The 17,670-nt window shown below is 38.1% G+C and overlaps 1 protein-coding gene across 1 annotated transcript in view; it reads left to right on the top strand.

Moving 5' to 3' along the window:
* LOC139738421 (polypeptide N-acetylgalactosaminyltransferase 2-like) overlaps positions 1–17,670 on the top strand; it is a 166,508-nt gene that overhangs the window by 27,178 nt on the left and 121,660 nt on the right. The window contains exon 3 of the mRNA XM_071649061.1: positions 14,810–14,911. Within this exon, the coding sequence (XP_071505162.1) occupies positions 14,810–14,911 (102 nt within the window). The remainder of the gene's footprint in view (positions 1–14,809; positions 14,912–17,670) is intronic.

Here is a 17,670-nt window from a genome sequence, read left to right as displayed (position 1 = left end):
TTTTTTTGTTTGATAACCAGAGCTTGAGACTCACAGACACAATTTTAATGGCATTACCCTTTCACATGGGTCTCATCACCATTATACAACTAGAAGGACATCTGTTGGTGTTTGTGGTTTGTAGATTTTGACATTCATTTGTACTGTATTGGGTAACAAAGTTGTCATTGAATTTGATTTCTCTGATATCAAATGTCACATCCTCTCCTGCCGCAGTATTTTGTGCTTCTCTTTCACCGTGGGCTGCAGAGTGATCCCAATAATATTCATCTTCCCATGCAGACAGAATAAATAGCATCATCTATTTGGTGAATCCTATCTCTTAGGAAAATAATTGGCATGTTGCCCTTGAAGGGTATTCGTTTCACACTGTGTTCCTCAACATTGGAAGGGTTGTAGCCTTCTGTCCAGCATGCGAGCTCTCTTTCTTGTCATCCCCATAAGATGAGTTTAGCTGATATATTTCCCGACAATCCTTAGTAAAGACTGCGCTTCTTCTGTATGTGCTGGTTTACCAAGGGCATAGGCAAATAACTGAGGGGATGATTAGTATCCAGACTGTTGCAATTGCTTGATTGATTATGATAGACAGGTGAGGGAAAATATTCAGTAGCATGGAAGCAAGGCTAATCAAATAAATTTGTTTAGTCTAGCTGTAATTGCCACACTGTCTTCTTTTTTTTTTATTGAAGGTTGCTTCAAACCATATATGTTTGACAGATTTTTGCAAGGCCTATACAATTGTTGGCCAAACAGATTTTTAAAATTCTGGGCTTTTTAGTCGTGGTTTGTGCTCAAAGAAAAAACAAAACAACCTGTGGGCAATTGTTTTCTCTCCTTTTTTCCCCCACATACTATGGTGTATAATAGATAGGGCCTATCACATTTTACAAGGATAGCATTTCACAAATTCAGATTTGTAAGGCAATTTCACAAGTGGTTGAGTTTCCAATCAAGAATCACTGTGATGGAATGAAAACTAAAATAATAACTCAATATGATAATAAGTTAAAAACCAAACATATAACCCCCCTCCTCCCCCCCCCCCCCCCCCCGAAAAAAAAAATCCTTGAAATACAATTGCCATGACTTTGAAGGAAACCCAAGCCCAAAGAGCAATGTGGATTGAGTGAAAGTCTCAGCAACATTTGTAGAACACATCAGTGAAAGTTTGAGGAAAATCGGACAAAAGTTATGAATTTTTACAGTTTTGATGTTAGAACCACTGGATGAGGAGACTACTAGAGGTTATGACGTATGTGTGGACAATAATGTAAAGAAAATACAAAGGGATTCCACAATTCATTTTTCATGAAAATTACACATTCCGTCAACTTGATACTGACATGTATGTATGTTAAGGATAGCAATTATTCCCTGCTTTCTGAACGCGATTAGTCAAGTGCTCTTTCATAATGCTAGAAAAGTGAATTTTTGTGGGATTTTCTTTATATTTCCTTTTGTTCAACAGATAATTGTGTTAAGTAAAATCAGTCGTTAAAACATTGCAGAAATTCATATGAAGGTCAGTTTTCATCAACTAGGCCTACAGAAATATTGTCGGTTGATAAGTTTAATATGCACTGTCTAATATTGTCCGGAAGCGAACGACCACACCCCCACCCCTTTGATTGTCGTCTAACGAAGATAGCATTGCATATATGCACACATACATACTGTATGTATGTGTTGCAAGCTAGCTACAGTAAAGCAGTGTTCATAGAGATATATGTGTAGTGCTGTATGTAGGAGACCGTGCAATGACAACCCCACGAAATTGAATCACACACTTTCTATTGTGATTAGCATTTCTTTTTCTTTTTTTTTGCTGCAGCATAGCATTTGAAAATCAAACTTATGAAATAAAGATCTCATGATTCGTACGGGAAGTATTCAAATTTGTAAACTACAAGCTGCAATGAATGCGATCGTAAAAACTCCTTGTCAATGAACTTGCCACAGCTTTAGATGGTATCCTATAGTCCCACTTATTGATTTCAACGTCATATCACAGAATGTATTATTCAGGGACTGAAGTCGGCATGAACGTGAGTTAATTTTTTTAAACAAGCAAATTCTGTGCATATTGAGGTATCCTAGCCATTCTAATCCTAAAGTAGTGTTCTGTAAAACTTCATTACTCAAGGAATTTAGCACATATTTCCATATTTTAGCGTACTTTTCAATATCTACTGTCGTCACTTGTTGCAATGTATGGACGATGCGCTTGCTATTTGCAGGGGTTTATTTCAACTATTTTCAGACTATCCTCATCCACAATGATTTAAATCTGAATAATTAATGAGAATCAAATGCAAGTCTCTTCTAGCAATGGAACGCAGGGATCAAAAGCAATTTATGGGCGATACTCGCGTTTAATGTGAAGTTGCGTTTAATCGCAAGTCGAGTTTCTAGCAAGGGGGGCCCAGAGCAGATACCAACCATTGAGGACCCGCGCAACCATGCTCAAGGAGAAGAGCATACTTGCCCAGGTTATAAAGCTCTTGTGAATTCTCACCTCCCTTATAAATCCTTTTATCCAGTGTGATTGATTTATACAGTGGATGAGCTGTTACAGATTTACCCTAAGACAGGTTATGAAGTGGATAGAACAAATGCTACGGTTTATCAGTCTAGCGGTGTTTTGCTGGGAAAATTGCATTTGGTTTGTTATGAAACCTGGCAACCGTTTCAATGAGAGTGATTGAGTTCTTATTAAAGGTGACATAAAATGCCTTAGGTGCACCTAGGCCGTGATTTTAAGAATCAAAGTTTCTCCCCGGCTCCTGTTTGCACAGCAAGCTTCGCTTCAGTGTCTGTTGAGGTGCAACAGCTGGCAGGAGAATACAAATCAAATGCAAATATTTAATTTGCGGGAGATTGCCCAAGTATGCACCCTCGCTCCAGTGGTTTGGAGTGCACTGCTTTTTATGGTGGCTATTGATTGTTGATAAGTTCCTGAATGACAGGTCTTAGGTGTTGAGTGTTGAAAAATGATGTTTTAGAGTGGTTTCAGATCGACACATATAGGGCCTATGTGCCCATTTGTAATCACATTCCTGTAATGCATTTTTAAATGTTTTACAGGGAGTTGCAGTGTTCAGATAGTGAGATTTGTGAACTTTGCCTACCAATAATATTGTAAACAGCATTACCAAAATACATACAACAGCTGTGTCTCTAACTCTACTCCCTGCCAATCAAACATGGAACTCTCTAGAAATTCACGTACACAATCACATACATGAATATCCAGAACTCATTAGTAGTGGCTTGGTGGTCTGGGGCCACTGAAAATTGATGTCAGGCTACCAAATTTCCAAAAAGGCTATCTTTTGATGGCCTGATCTGACAGCTAAGAGTTCAAAATGAATTTCTATATTTCCTTTAAATTTGGGCCACTACATTTCTCTTTTGGGCCACTAAAATTTCAAATTCAAACAGCCTAGTGGCCCAAGCAGGCCACCAGAGAACAAAGTTAGTGTTGAGCCCTGATGTAATAAATACTCTGTATATATGCACACACGCAGACAAAGTGAACACAAGTTGAGCTATGCACTTTAATCATGTCTCAGAAGTTTTACAGATTTGGAATGCACTCATGGAAAAAAGGAAAACCTGATTGGAATCATATCTATAGCACAACAGGCTAGTCATGATGTGAGAGACATCTTGAGGAAAGATGTGATAAATGTTTGCTTTCAGGCATGGAAAAATCACTCCATTATATAGCATTGTAGTGTTACACTAAACACGTTCATAAACAAGTCATTTTGCAGGTATGAAACCTGGCTCTTTTTTTTTTTTTTTTTTGCTTTGAGAGAGCAATATGAACTCACTAGACTGATACTGATGTCAAGACTATCTTCAGGCTCTTTGACTTTACTAGTGTATTCAGGCTCTTAGCCAGTGCATTGAGGCTCTTGACCAGTGCTGTCAAGCTCTTGACCACTGCATTCAGGCTCCTGACCAGTGTAGTCCTTTGACCACTGCATTCAGGCTCTTGACTAGTGTATTCAGGCTATTAGCCAGTGCATTGAGGCTCTTGACCAGTGCTGTCAAGCTCTTGACCATAGCATTCAGGCTCTTGACCAGTGTAGTCCTTTTTGACCACTGCATTCAGGCTCTGGACTAGTGTATTCAGGCTATTAACCAGTGCATTGAGGCTCTTGACCCATGCTTTCAAGCTCTTCACCAGTACATTCAGGCTCTCGGCGAGAGCATTCAGGCTCTTGACCAGTGCAGTCAGGCTCTTGATAAGTGTATTCAGGCTCTTTAATAGCTAGTGCATTGAGGCTCTTGACCACTGCATTCAGGATCGTGACTAGTGTATTCAGGCTCTTGACTAGTGTATTCAAGCTCTTGACTAGCACATTCAGACTCTTCATCAGCACATTCAAGCTCTTGACCAGCGCATTCAGGCTCTTGACGAGTGCATTCAGGCTCTTGACTAGTGCATTCAGGCTGGTGACCAGTGAATACAGTCCCTGACCAGTACATTCAGGCTTTTGTATAAGGCATTTATGCTCTTGAACACTGCAGTCAGGCTCTTAACAAGTGCGTAAAGTCCTTTGACCCCTGCATTCAGGATCTGGACATGTTACATACAGTCCCATATTCATTGCTTACAGGAAGTAGGTATGGTATGTTCTAACCTTTGAAAGAGCTAATTACAATATCTTGCACGTCGAGGTATACTCAAAAGCAAGATATTTTCATGTCAAGATATTTTTGTGAATTTTTGTTAATTGGAACCGACATCCTTTTCCGCAACGAGAGATTTTCACGAATTGCAGTGTAGACAAGAACTTTTGCGTGCGTTGTAATTTTGTGAATCTTGTCTCTCGTGAAATTCAGGAAACTGAAACACACACGAACATTTCTGGTTTAACAGTAGTCTTAAGACTTTCTTTCAATGCAGCAGCAGGAAAAGGTAGTATTTCTTGATGCGAGTTTGTTCATTTTATTTTGTTGCTGTTGTACTGCTGAAGGTATTTGAGTTGCCTGCAGATCAGAAAGGGTCTTCATTTCAGGTTATAATTGCCTCATGAATGTGCTCATACATGATATGTCTACTGTGGAAGCCACCAAGTTCTGTTGTCAGCTATAAAAAGGCCTAGCTCTTTTTCTGTTGGAGCAGCCCCATGATGTATTCATCAAAGCCGAGGGAAATCAAACAGCTACCCTAATCAAAACCATTTTTCAGTCCGCTGAGTGTGGCACTGATGAAGTGAGTGTCAAGTGCAACAGTGCGAGGCTGCCGAAGCAAATTTCACAGCTGGAGGGGCCGCGTCTATGACCTTATCCGCACGGTATGGAGCGGCAAAGGAAACCCAACAGATGAAATAAAATCTCTCACGAATAGGTGAGACTCTCTTTTGTTCGAGTTTGCACACCGCACATCAATAGCGGAATCGTAAAAATCAACCGGGTCACGAAATCTGCCTGGTTGTGTTTCTGTGTAGCAGTGTGAAGGTGAAATGGTCACATTGTAGTAGCCAGTCGACTTTGTAATGGATCGGCTTGTTGTGTGGACAAGGTTTCATATGTGAGTTGAAACAGCTTCAAGCAGAGGGAAGAATTTGCCAAACAAAAACTCACTTTTGTGGTCATGCTCCCAGGGTATATATGATATAAAAAAAGAAAGCAAAAGAGAATAATTTTTGGTAGAAATATACGAAGCAAGGATTTGAAATGCTCCATAAATAACATACATACATGCATACATACATAATATATTCTAAACATTCTGTGCCTTGTTTTTGCTTTCTTTTTGGGGTACTTTTAATTGATTGGGTAATCTCTGCATGGTAAGAGCTGTGTCTACGTTATAGGGAAGTTTCACATCATATTTGGCTTGGCTGAAAGCAGCCAAAATAAAGTAAACAGATAGTCTCTGCAGGAAATTGTGACCGTTGCAAATGTTTTGACAGCTTGGATATGGCATCATTAAATCGTCATACATTGGAACCCATCACTGAGCCATTAGAAGCAACATCTTTGTATCTTACTTGATATATGGTGACATTTTTAGAAAAATTTTTCTCTGGTTTTAGATGAATATGTTAACAACTTTTTTTCTGCCTATGTGAAGGATAAATGGAATTCTCTCACACACAATGTGTGGGAATATACCATCTTTATGAATCATTGAACATTTATTGGGGATTAATTAACAAATAATATTTGCCCAAAGAATAAACAAAAAATAGTTGGTCTATGCAACAGAGAATTCTCTTGATTGTTTTAACACTAACATTGATACATCAATGTTTTCCCCAATATTCATTATAGAAATAAGTGACATGAAAAACAGGAGTGAGGTTACATATAGACAAACAAGATTACATTTGTTGCCCTGTATTCATTCATGACGGGAAGCGTACAGAAGATACCTGAATGCTTTTACTGTGTTGATATGTGGTTTTAACAGAGATGTTTAAGTGACATCAAAGCAAACTTCTGGATTTACATAGCGTCATTAGTGGATGGGTGAAAACACACAGACCTGCAAAAGCAACAAGCGTGGGTAAATCTTCGGCCGATCATGTGTCACTCAAACTTGCAGTCAGCTACTTTAATTTTCTTCTTGCAGCAATTCCTTGTGCACTTCGAGGTCTTGCAAGAGGTTGCAACTACAATGTATATTCAAATACCTAAAAAGAAATTTGCTCACATATAACCAATAGTGATGATCACAAATATTCAAATTTACTCTCAACATTACACATTTAGTTCAGTTGCAGTAGTCTTTTCATATTTGCCCCCGGTTTTGAAATGCTGTGAATGCAGCTTCATTCTGATTCACAGCACAATTGATAAAGCTGTATGCAAAGTCTAGAATGATAAAATTACATGAAAAGAGACATGTAACCCAGATTGTTAAATAAGAAACAAGCAACCAATATGATTATGGAAATATTCAACAAAGTTACATAGTTTATCTTCCAGTACATTAATATGATTGTCAATCTCTTGCTACAAATCTTTCAACATCCACATTACTGTCAATGCATTTTACATAATACAATCATGATGGAAAACCAGGCTATCCATTGTGTGTATGTGTGTGTGTGTGTGTGTATGTGTGCGTGTTTTGTTTCTGTCTACTTACAGTTTACAGTTTTTTGCATCATAGTGCAGAAATCAATTTGAGAAAGCCATTAATTTTTGTTGTGTTTGAACAGGACCATTTAATTGGTACAGGAGATATCAAAATACTGTGTCTGAATGAAGTGGGCTGTGGTGCAGCGGATATGACCCTAGACTCATAAAAAGCAGATTCTGAGTTCAAATCTTAGGCAGTATGTACACATCTATTGGATATGATGTTTCACTTGTATTGTCCCTCTTGACAAAGGTGTAAAAGTGGATACCTGGTTATTTATGCCAATTTAAGGGTAAAAGCAGGTCCCTCCGAAAGAGCAGTGCTAACATGACAAAAAGAGGCTACCCTACAGGAATGATGGTCAGGTATTTTTATCATTGAAAAACATGTCGTACTTCTGCTCCCCATAATCTGTAAGTGTTATAAAAAACTCGTTTTTGAAGATAATCGTCTGAATGATTGTGAGGTAAAGAGAATTTGTTCGTATACATTTTTGATGCTTTCTGAATACTTACATTTTTTGAAGGATGGGTCAGTTTATATGTATCTCTGTTGCTTTGGTCCCTCTTTTCTTTAGTATAAAGATAATTATCTATGATGATTGTGATGTATGGGGGATTTTTGTCTTTCTACATTTTGGAAGCTTTCCTATAGAACTACACACAGACTTTAATTGTTGTTGTGGCTGTCTTAGTGCTATAAAGGCCCGCGGCGGCTTTCACAGTTCACTTAGCAAGTGATAATTTGACAAGCTGACCCCATTTTTATTTCCCCAGGTAAGCTAGCAGGCATAGAGATCAATGGTGTGTGGGGAGCCACCGTTGTCGTTTTCAACTCACACCTACCCTGCAAAAAAAAAATGAGGCTAATACTAACTTTGGCTGCCGGGATGTGCGTGTGCAGCTAATGTGCCCATAAGAGTGGCGTTCCAGGGGGAAAAGTACAGAATAAATGTTAAAAGAGTAAAAGCGCTGTTTTTCTTGGTAGATTTCTTTTCCTTGTTTTGACTGCCATACAGGTTGGACTCTAGATGTGAAATCTGTTTCTGAGTATGTAACTCCCCTCCGCTTTGACATTTTAATAACAGATATACCAAGCAATTTGTATAAATGCTAATTATTTTCTCTCTTTTCTTTTTGGGCAGTGATTATTATGTGATGAAAAGGATCATTACCATACTATTATGTATAATTTCATCATATTTTCATATTTTGTTTGCTTTCATTGTTATGGAAACTGGTTAGAGATAGAAGTACAGATATGTAACAAAATTCATGTGTGTATTAAAGTTGTGCACTAAGTTGTTAGATGAGAAATTCTGAAATCATTGGTATATCCTGTGAATAACAAAGAAGCAGGTCCTACAGTATGCATATAAATTCTATTTAAAAAAAATTCTATTTATTTGTGTGTTTGCACTTCAATTGTGCAATGGTCAAAGGTTAGCATCAGGCATATTCATCATTTACATATATGGCTTTCATAGTGTTTGCCCAAGCCTTACACATGTGGAAGTGGGAAGTGCAGAATGTCTATGGGATTTGAGAGCTGTAAGGATAGGAAAAGTCACTGAACTGGTCAAACAGGAAGTGCTATATTTGGCTCATTCCCAGTGTGCCCCAGTCACCATTAAAGCTCTCAAATTCTTTTCTTTTTTTGTCCCAAATGACACATAACTCAGTAATTTGATTTATATGCCTCCTTATGACCACAAATATTGACAGTAGTGCATCACAGTATTCTTGTATAAACATTGCAACAAGTTTGTTGCAACTTTGTGCTTGACATGCAAGCTGTCACTGCAAAATAAATCCATTTTTAACTCTGGCTCAGTATTGAATAGCAGTGTGTAAGTTTACAAGCAGAGATTGTTGTTTTTGAAAATATCTGTGTCACAATATGTTTGAAAATTTACTATGATTTTTTTTTTTTCTCTTACAATATGGTATTTGCAATGAACATTTCTAAGAAGAAGTGATAATATAAACATAGGAGAAAAGGTATCCATAATTTAATTTTGAGCTGCTGTTGGAATGATGTAGATGATTGGAGTGCAAGTTTTTATCTCAGTAAAAAAAGGCATGTTATGTTTGTGAAGTAACATTGTTCCAACAGTCAGTTTGTTCAGCTCACATTGAAGAATATTTTATATTAAGAGAGTATTCTAGAGAGTATTTAAACTCGTGAATATGACATTCCTGTCATAAAAGTACATCACTTCACCTGCTGTGTTCTAGTTAAGGGCCTATTTCTCCCTTAAGGTTTATTATGTTTAATAATGTTTCTTATTTAATAGGTTTATTACTAAGTTTGAATTGGCAATACATTTTTGGAAGTTTAGATTTCCTGTTCGTCTCTCAAATTGGCCAATATTTGTAAATTTCTTTCTGATTTTGTGCAGATATTATGTCTTATCATTCTCCAATAAATGCAGAGGTATCTTGTATCAGTTCAGAGATAGAAATGTAAAAAAAAAAATGATTTTAATGTCAAAATTCCCCAAAGATATTATGGATTAAAACACATCAAACAATCAAGTCATTTCATTACCAGAGTGTATCTTTATCTGACAAGAAGATTTAATTAGCAATGGAGATAAGATTGTAATTTCTCTACTTATACAAATAATTGTTCCAGGAATTGATAGATTATTTCACATTCTAGTGTAAAGGAAAGTTCATCAAGTCATGATTACTCTTTAATCTTTGATTGTGTTATTTCTTAAACTTGTTTATATCTGATAAAAAGAACAGAAGAAGAAGAGGAAAAACAGCTGCACACTGTGGACTTGATCACTTCAGTAGGCTGTTTTAGGAATGAGTGTGCAAGGCGATACTTTTTATTTCCGGACGTAATCACCCCAGCTAGGATCCAAAGTGCTCCTTTCTCAAGAATTGATGATTCCTCATCACTCGTGGATGTTGATGGAACCTAACTCGTAGGTACTAGCATTTCAGAGAGGAGCTCAGGATGCTCATCCTGAGCTCTGGGAGAGGCCATCAATCTTGTTTTCCCTAGCTGCTCACCAAATGCCCAGACATGAAAGTGAGCCCTCGTGGATGGCTGGGTGATCCCCCTGGCCCTTCTACCCGAGTACTTTTGCACCAAAGTTCCCCTTGTCCATTCACACGAGAAAATTAAACACGGCAGAATGATGTGTAGTTTGTATGATGGTAGGTGAACGCTGGTGCCAGACAATGTTTCCTGAATCATTAGCAAAACTCAATGCAGAGAGAAACAAATAAATGTTTTGGTAAAATGTACATTTTAATGGCACCATGCTATACCATAAAAAAGACAGTATCACTGAGAAGAGATTAATCTCAAGTACTGTTAAAGAGGAAATTCAGTCCAAATATAAGTTAGTCTGATAAAAAAGAGTAGAATCTTGCGAGTTCAACAGTAAAAATTTGACTGAAATCGGATGAAAAATGAGGAAGTTATGACATTTTGAAGTTTTGTTAATTTCTGCAAAACAGTTCTTTCACAGTGGATATGAATATGCAAATGAGTGAGCTAACCATGTCATAACCCTTACAATTTTCCATTGATCGTGTACAAAAAATAACAAAAATTCAATGTTTCTGTCATTGAAGTCTTGAACATGATGTTATTCCTGGTTGAATAACTTCAGAATAGTGATCAGTTAGATATACGAGGATTTGAGCCTCGGGCATAATTATTATTGCGGTTGAATGAAAAACTGGAAATTTCAAATTTTATGAACAAACTATATGGTATAAAGTTGTGAGGGAATGACATGCTCCCTTTGCCATTTGCATATTCATATTGACTGTTCAAGAACTGTTTCCCCCTGAAAATAGTGAAACTTCAAAATGTCATAACTTCCTTATTTTCAATCCGATTTCGATCAAAATTATACTGTTGAATTCGTAATATTTTACTCTTTCTTATCAGACTAACTTATATTTGGACTGGATTTCCCCTTTAAAGCAGTTATTTCTGCATCGGTTTAATTTGTTGAATATGTGAATCACTGTTAGGCCGTGAATTTAACAACATGCGAAAATGTCGCAAACAGACAGGCATTGGTGCACTCCTAGTAAGCCTTACTGACAACTCGTGAAAACAGCATCTCATGAAAATTTCTGTGACCTCCTCATTCATGAAAATATCTGTATGCGAAAATAACAGCTTTTACAGTAAATGGAATCAGCTTGTAGATCTAAGGACTTGTGCAGATAAAATGCAAGACATTCCAGATTACTGTAAACGTGGATATTTTCGCGCAATTAATTTTTCGCGCTTGGCCGTGTCAAAAGACTTTTGCGTGTTTTTAATTCCGCGGAATCAAGACATCAAGTACTGGAACATAGGGCATGCAAAAATATTCGCGTGCTTTTATTTTCGCGCTTGCTTCTCATTGCGCGAAATGCGCGAAAATTTCAATACCGCGGAAAATTTCCACTTTTACAGTAGTCCTGTCCCAGGTCCACCATAGGTTGTAAGAAAAAGATGCAGTCTCCTTCCCCCCAAAAAATGTAGATTATAAAATGACTTGAGCTTTCCATAGACGGATGTCATTGTTTGATTGATATGGAATTCTACTTGAAGCATGTATTCTTTCCTTTTAATATGAATCTTTAAATAATTTGACAGTGAATTATTCTTAAAGGGTGTGTACAGTTCTGGTCGAGGTGAAGATTTAGCTTTTAACGTTTTGCGAGATATTCAGAAACCACTCTATGAGATGTCAAAGAGCATGCAGTTCTAAGTGGTATCAAAAGTTTATTCGATGAAAATTGGTTTTGAAATGGCTGAGATATCCAAAAACAAGGTGAAACAAAGAGATCCTAATAAAGTTGTGGCATGTCGCCTTTTATTATTAGCACTTTTTTGGATATGTCAGCCATTTGAAAACCAATTTTCATCAAATAAACGTTGAATCGTTCTCAAAATTACATGCTCTTTCATACAACATAAAAGGCTTTTCATTATCTCACTTAGGAATGTTCAAAACATGAATCCCTACCTAAACCAGTACTGTACAGTCCCTTTAAGGATTATGTGCTGAATGTGTTTATATCACTTTGATAGAATGGCTTCATCTAGTAGCATAAGATCTTCTGTTTACGTCAATTATTTCGCAAGTCCAATTTTGAATGAATCAGGACTTCTGGACAATTTCGTAGTTGTGGATGAATGCGCAATTTTGGAGTACAGTAATGAATGGAGAAATGTATGTGTGCATGTCACATATAGGCCTACATGTCAAGATCAGATTTTATAATTTTGCTTGTTGTTCAATTCACAAATAGCATGCGACTCCCAAGATTAGCCAAAATATAAACCCTGCAAAATGTATGTCATATACAGTAGGCCCTACTTGAAAGCAATATTTGTTGCGGTTGGCTGTCAGTAGTGATTAAGGCTGCATTTATCTTAAAAAATTCTGAGGCAGAATCACGATCCTAAACGCGTTTGAGGCATTTTCAGGGGTTAGATAAATGCAACCGTGTTTTCAAACACGTTTTGAAACGCCTTTCAAAGGGCATTTTGAAAAGTGTTTGAGACCACGATCGCCGTTCTTTGAGAAGATAAACGCAATGTCGTTTTGAAACATGTTTATATCTCAAGGTCAAATCCCAGTTGTTTCCGGTTGTGTTCTCTGCCCATTATTTGTGTGTGACTGATGAGGCATGTTTGGTGGTATGCAGTTGACCTTTACTTCTCGGGTCAAACGGCGCAAAGCAGCTGCGCAGTGACACCACTTGAATCGCGACTGTATTTTGGTTAGATAAACGCGACACCCTGAGAATCGCGTTTCAAACCACGTTTGCAAACACCGTTCCAAACGCGTTTTGAAACGTGATTCTCTCTCTCAAGTTAGATAAATGCAGCCTAAGTCTACCATAAAGACTTTAATTCCCAAGAAGAGTAAAAATCCGGTGTTCTCTATCAACAGCTTCCTTTGCACTTTCCCAATCATTGTGTGAATTACTTGTATGCCATTGTGCAGCGCATAAATTGAGTTAAGTATGATGTATGTGCGTGAGCTTTTGGTCAGAGCCTTTGGTCGTTAGAGTTTGGTTTAGTTTAGTTCATCTGAGTTCATATCCTTTCTGGGCGAAATCACTGATAAATGTGATCCTTTAAAAATGGCTCCCAAGAGTCCCATATCTTGATGATGTGTCATTTAAGCCCAGGCCGAAAGAGTAATGAGCAGAATTTTCTCTCTCAACATCCTGGGCCGCTCAAAGCGAGAGGGCCAGGAGCTTTTATTCTTTTTTTTCTGATGAAGATTTGATGCTCGTTAACTGCTTGTGGAGTGAATAACTTTCAGCCATTGAGTGTCATGATATAATGCTTGTCATTATTACGCACTTGGAAGCGCGAGCAGGGTAAGGAACCGTTTGAACTCTGCGCTTGTGCATTCACCGCTGGAAATTTGATTTATGTGTCGATGCCCTGGGCAATGTGGTTTTTGATAGATGGATACACAAACATTGGCAGCTTATTCTATAGCGCACTCATAAACATGTTTGAAATGAGTTCAAATATGGCTTCTAATGTCATTTTGCGAGTGAATATATCTCTGGGAAAGGATAATCAGAGGCAGTACTCTCTTGGTGTCAATCCCAATATCCATGGAATATTTGTTTGTAGATGTCAATTGAGTAATGACAACTTTCAAAAGTCAACAGCCTTTAGGTTTGCCTGAAAACCTGATCTGAATATTGCCGTCGTTCTCTTTCCTTTTGCATGAGTATGTAGTATATCCAGCAATAGAATGGAAGTAAATTCACAGTTAAACTCTGCCTCCTTGATCTACCCCCCATCTAGTTCACATTTTCTCAACTCCTCAGAATTGAACCCAACTCAGTTAGAAAATGCCTCCAGACTGCTAAACGTGATTTGATTTGGGAATCATGCTGCAGAGAGATATGATTGGAAGTTAAGTCTCAGACCTAATCAGTTACCACTAGCATAAACAGAGTATCCAAGCATATTTTCAAACAATTTTAGAGCAGTTTAAAAGAGATCCATAGGGCAGTGATGCCTTTGAACATGTTATGCAAGCTTTCTTCCCCACTTACAGAGGTGTTGATAGACTGTCGTACCTCATTTGTTACTAATTGTTCTGGACATTGGGAATTTTGGCAAATTTTGGCAAGTGATGATGGGCGGGCATCATCTCAAATACATTTACTGAAGCTCAATTTAGGTTGGAGATCTTTAATGGATTCAGCAGCAAAAAAAATAATGTCAGTTATAATCTAGATATCTTTTTCAAGAACATCAGTTCATCTTGCTTTGATGAATACAGAGAATGTTGAGTGGAATGACCGAAAGTTTCTCCCATTCTGGCTTTGAAATCCTATTTTTAGCAGATGGCAATTCCTACGTCTTGGGACTATCTCCTCTCCTTCCTAGCCTTTCAGACCCTGGTTCATTACACTCTGAAGATCCCTTCCTCCTTCCACATTTAATGCATACCACATGAGCTGTCTGTTCTGAGAGTCGGTAAAACCCTCGTTTCCTGACATACCCTTGTGCTTTACAATTGAGGGCAACTACTACCCTCTGTGTCAAAAACACCATAGCCCATGCAATTTGCCTCTCTCTTTAATCATTGATTGAGTTCGATTCACAAGATCGATACAGGAATGCATGTTTGTTCACTTTAGGTGAAAAAAGTGACACTTTTTTTCCCGTTCCTTGCATGTTTTTCTCATGAAGGTGTCACAAGAGACCGTACGATGTGTCGAGGCTGCCGCCCACGTCTGTCATCATCACGTTCCACAACGAAGCGCGATCCACATTGATGCGGACCGTCATCAGGTGGGTCCATGAATACGAGCAGAAAGAGATGAATCAGTCCAGAATGTGGTAGCCTTGGCATCCAGCCTCTTTTCTGCATCTTTTGATTGCCTTGATGTCTGTTCAGTCAATATCTTTATTTGTCCTGAGTGAAGACTAGTCTGATGAAGTATGTCACTGGTGTCACTATGAGAGGTCACTGTAGAGTGGCTAAGTTTACAATAGCAATGATTACTTCTCGTGGTCATCTGATGATTATAATTTCAGTGATGTATGCATTTTGACACTGTATGATGAAAAGAAAAAGTTGTGTAGTGTACATTATTTTTTTCATGAGCAACATTTTGCTTCATGCAGATCAAATGTCTTCTGAAAAGTTCTTCTGCTCATATTCTGCAAAGAAAACAGAGAAGCATCTTAACCTAGTCTTTATTGAAGTCATATACTAGCCTCCAGATATGATGAACATAACAATACACTTTACTTTCATCAAAATTGCATTTCTTATTTTGTAAGATATCAATTTCCAATATGTCACAGTAACTGTGGTGCAAATGCAGGGCATGTTTTTTGAAGGATATCAGGTGTAACGGGTATTTATAGATGTGAGGTATACTGACAAAGAAAAAAAAAAAACTCAATTGTTCCACGGATGACGGGGTGCAGAAGTTTAAAGGGATGGTCCTGTTCCTGTTTATGTGGCGTATCAGAATGTTATTTGCTAGTATTTGCAGAATACTTGATGAAATTGTGTTGAGGAAGGATAGTATCAACATCCATGATGTTTTGTTTCACATTACAGGGTAAAATAGATGAGAAAATTACGAATTTAGTACATAGTAATTTGCTGCAAGAAGGCAAAATCTTTCCAACATCTATCAGGATGACCGTTACATACAGAGCGCCACCTGCCGTTTCCATTGCAATACGATACTGTCTCTGCGTTTTGCGAGCCAAACTCCAGCCACCTTCCACGCCTTCCATTCCACCAAGCGACAGGCCCTCCTGACCCCTTGACCGAAACACATCTATTTTTAGGCTTTCCTATCACTCTGCGAGCTCCCCAAGGACTCTCGGCAGAATCTTTCTCCCCTTCTCCCAACTCTCGCCGTACAGGCCTACACACACCAGAGAAACACACACAATACCCAATGCCCAGCCACTTGCTTCATTTGGTGTACGGTGGAACACACACCGGTATCGTAACCCCATTGAACGTGTTGGGTCGCCGATACCAGTATCCCTATATACCTACCTGGTTATGGAAATAATCCGAATGTCTAGTAATGTACAGCTCCATCCATTGAATACTATGTATCCAAGGTTGTGCCATTGGGTACTAAACTTTGTGAGTCCGAAGAAAGTACTGTAATTGAATGATTATGGCACCGACTGTAGATATTTCACGTATGTCTGTATTTGAGAACCACCGGCATCAACGATTTTATCATCTCGAACATGAAAGTTTGAAGACTAGACACACGTGTACTAGCTACTACACACACAGAGAAAAAAGATCCTAGATGGATTTCGATTGAATTTTTGATGTTCAAACCGCCAGCTCAGAGATATGTTAGTGACTGTCTTGACACAGGCTTGATCAGCGCATGTGAGGCACTTTTGAATAATCGCGACTAGCCACCCTCACAATTCCCAAAAGTAGGAGAAAAAAAACTCGATCGGTAACTTCCGATTTGTGTGTGTGTGTGTGTGTGTGTGTCAACAGACATTTCAGAAAGTATCCAAACAGATAGACGACGCCAATATTTGAAACGCTACACTTATTGCAGGCTGCAGCTTCACACACATGAAACGAAAAAAGTTTGCATCAAGATTTCAACCTCCAAATGAGCCAAAATACATTAGTATAGACACTACATTTTTATAGAAATTAATTGTGAAGTTACAGCCCCCCCCCCCCCCCACCCCCCACCCAAAAAAAAAAAGATGCTGGGGTGAAATTCAGGCAATCTATCGTCCGGTCATTTATTATCATTTTTTAATCAAAATTTACCGCATATGTCACTTCCTGTTTCACAACTGCCGAAAAAAAGCTAACGAGCAGAGATTTGTTTACGTGAATGACCCATATTACGGGCAGGTATCACGGAGTAGGGCCTACTTCCTTGGTATCACAACGTTTTGTACGTGAAGTATTTATAGAATATAATAGAGACAATACTTTGTTTCTTATCATCAAACGATGATTAATAGATTTAGTGTTAATTTACTGTTACGGAACTATTGTGGCAAAGTCTGTATTGTCAATCGCGTCATGAATAATATGACTTACCTGTTTGACAAATGGTTCATTCTGCTTTATTCTGCTCAGCGCGTGTAAACAAAATAAGTAAACACGTACCGAACGCGATGTGATGAATCATTTGAATCAAAAATATTTTAATCAGAATTATTTTAAGTAAGACCCCCTGGCAGTGACTTGATTACATATTTATGTTGTATATACTTCATGGAAACTTCTAGTTAGAATGCTATATATACTTGTACTATCAATTGTCGGGTTTTTGTCACCGATGGGATCGTATGTTTTGTTCAGTATAATTATAGTGGTCGAGATTTCACTGATTTCACTGTGCATGATAGCATACAAACTGACTTGCCCATGCCATGGATCGAGCTACAATAGAGCTCCACCGGCGATATTGACAGAATGGAGTTATAATGCTTATGGTTCACAATAGGCGTTTTCACATCAGCCCGATAAAAATGCAAGCTCGAGATATTTTTTAATTTCCCAAGTCAGAAAATAGCGCGCTATT

Source organism: Diadema antillarum, unplaced genomic scaffold (genome assembly GCF_040938485.1).
Source record: "Diadema antillarum isolate AM-2024a unplaced genomic scaffold, OU_Dant_1.0 scf00000029, whole genome shotgun sequence".
Classification (NCBI taxonomy): Eukaryota; Metazoa; Echinodermata; class Echinoidea; order Diadematoida; family Diadematidae; genus Diadema; species Diadema antillarum.
The sequence above is the reverse complement of the archived record's forward strand: the minus strand, read 5'-3'. Positions and strand labels throughout refer to the sequence as shown.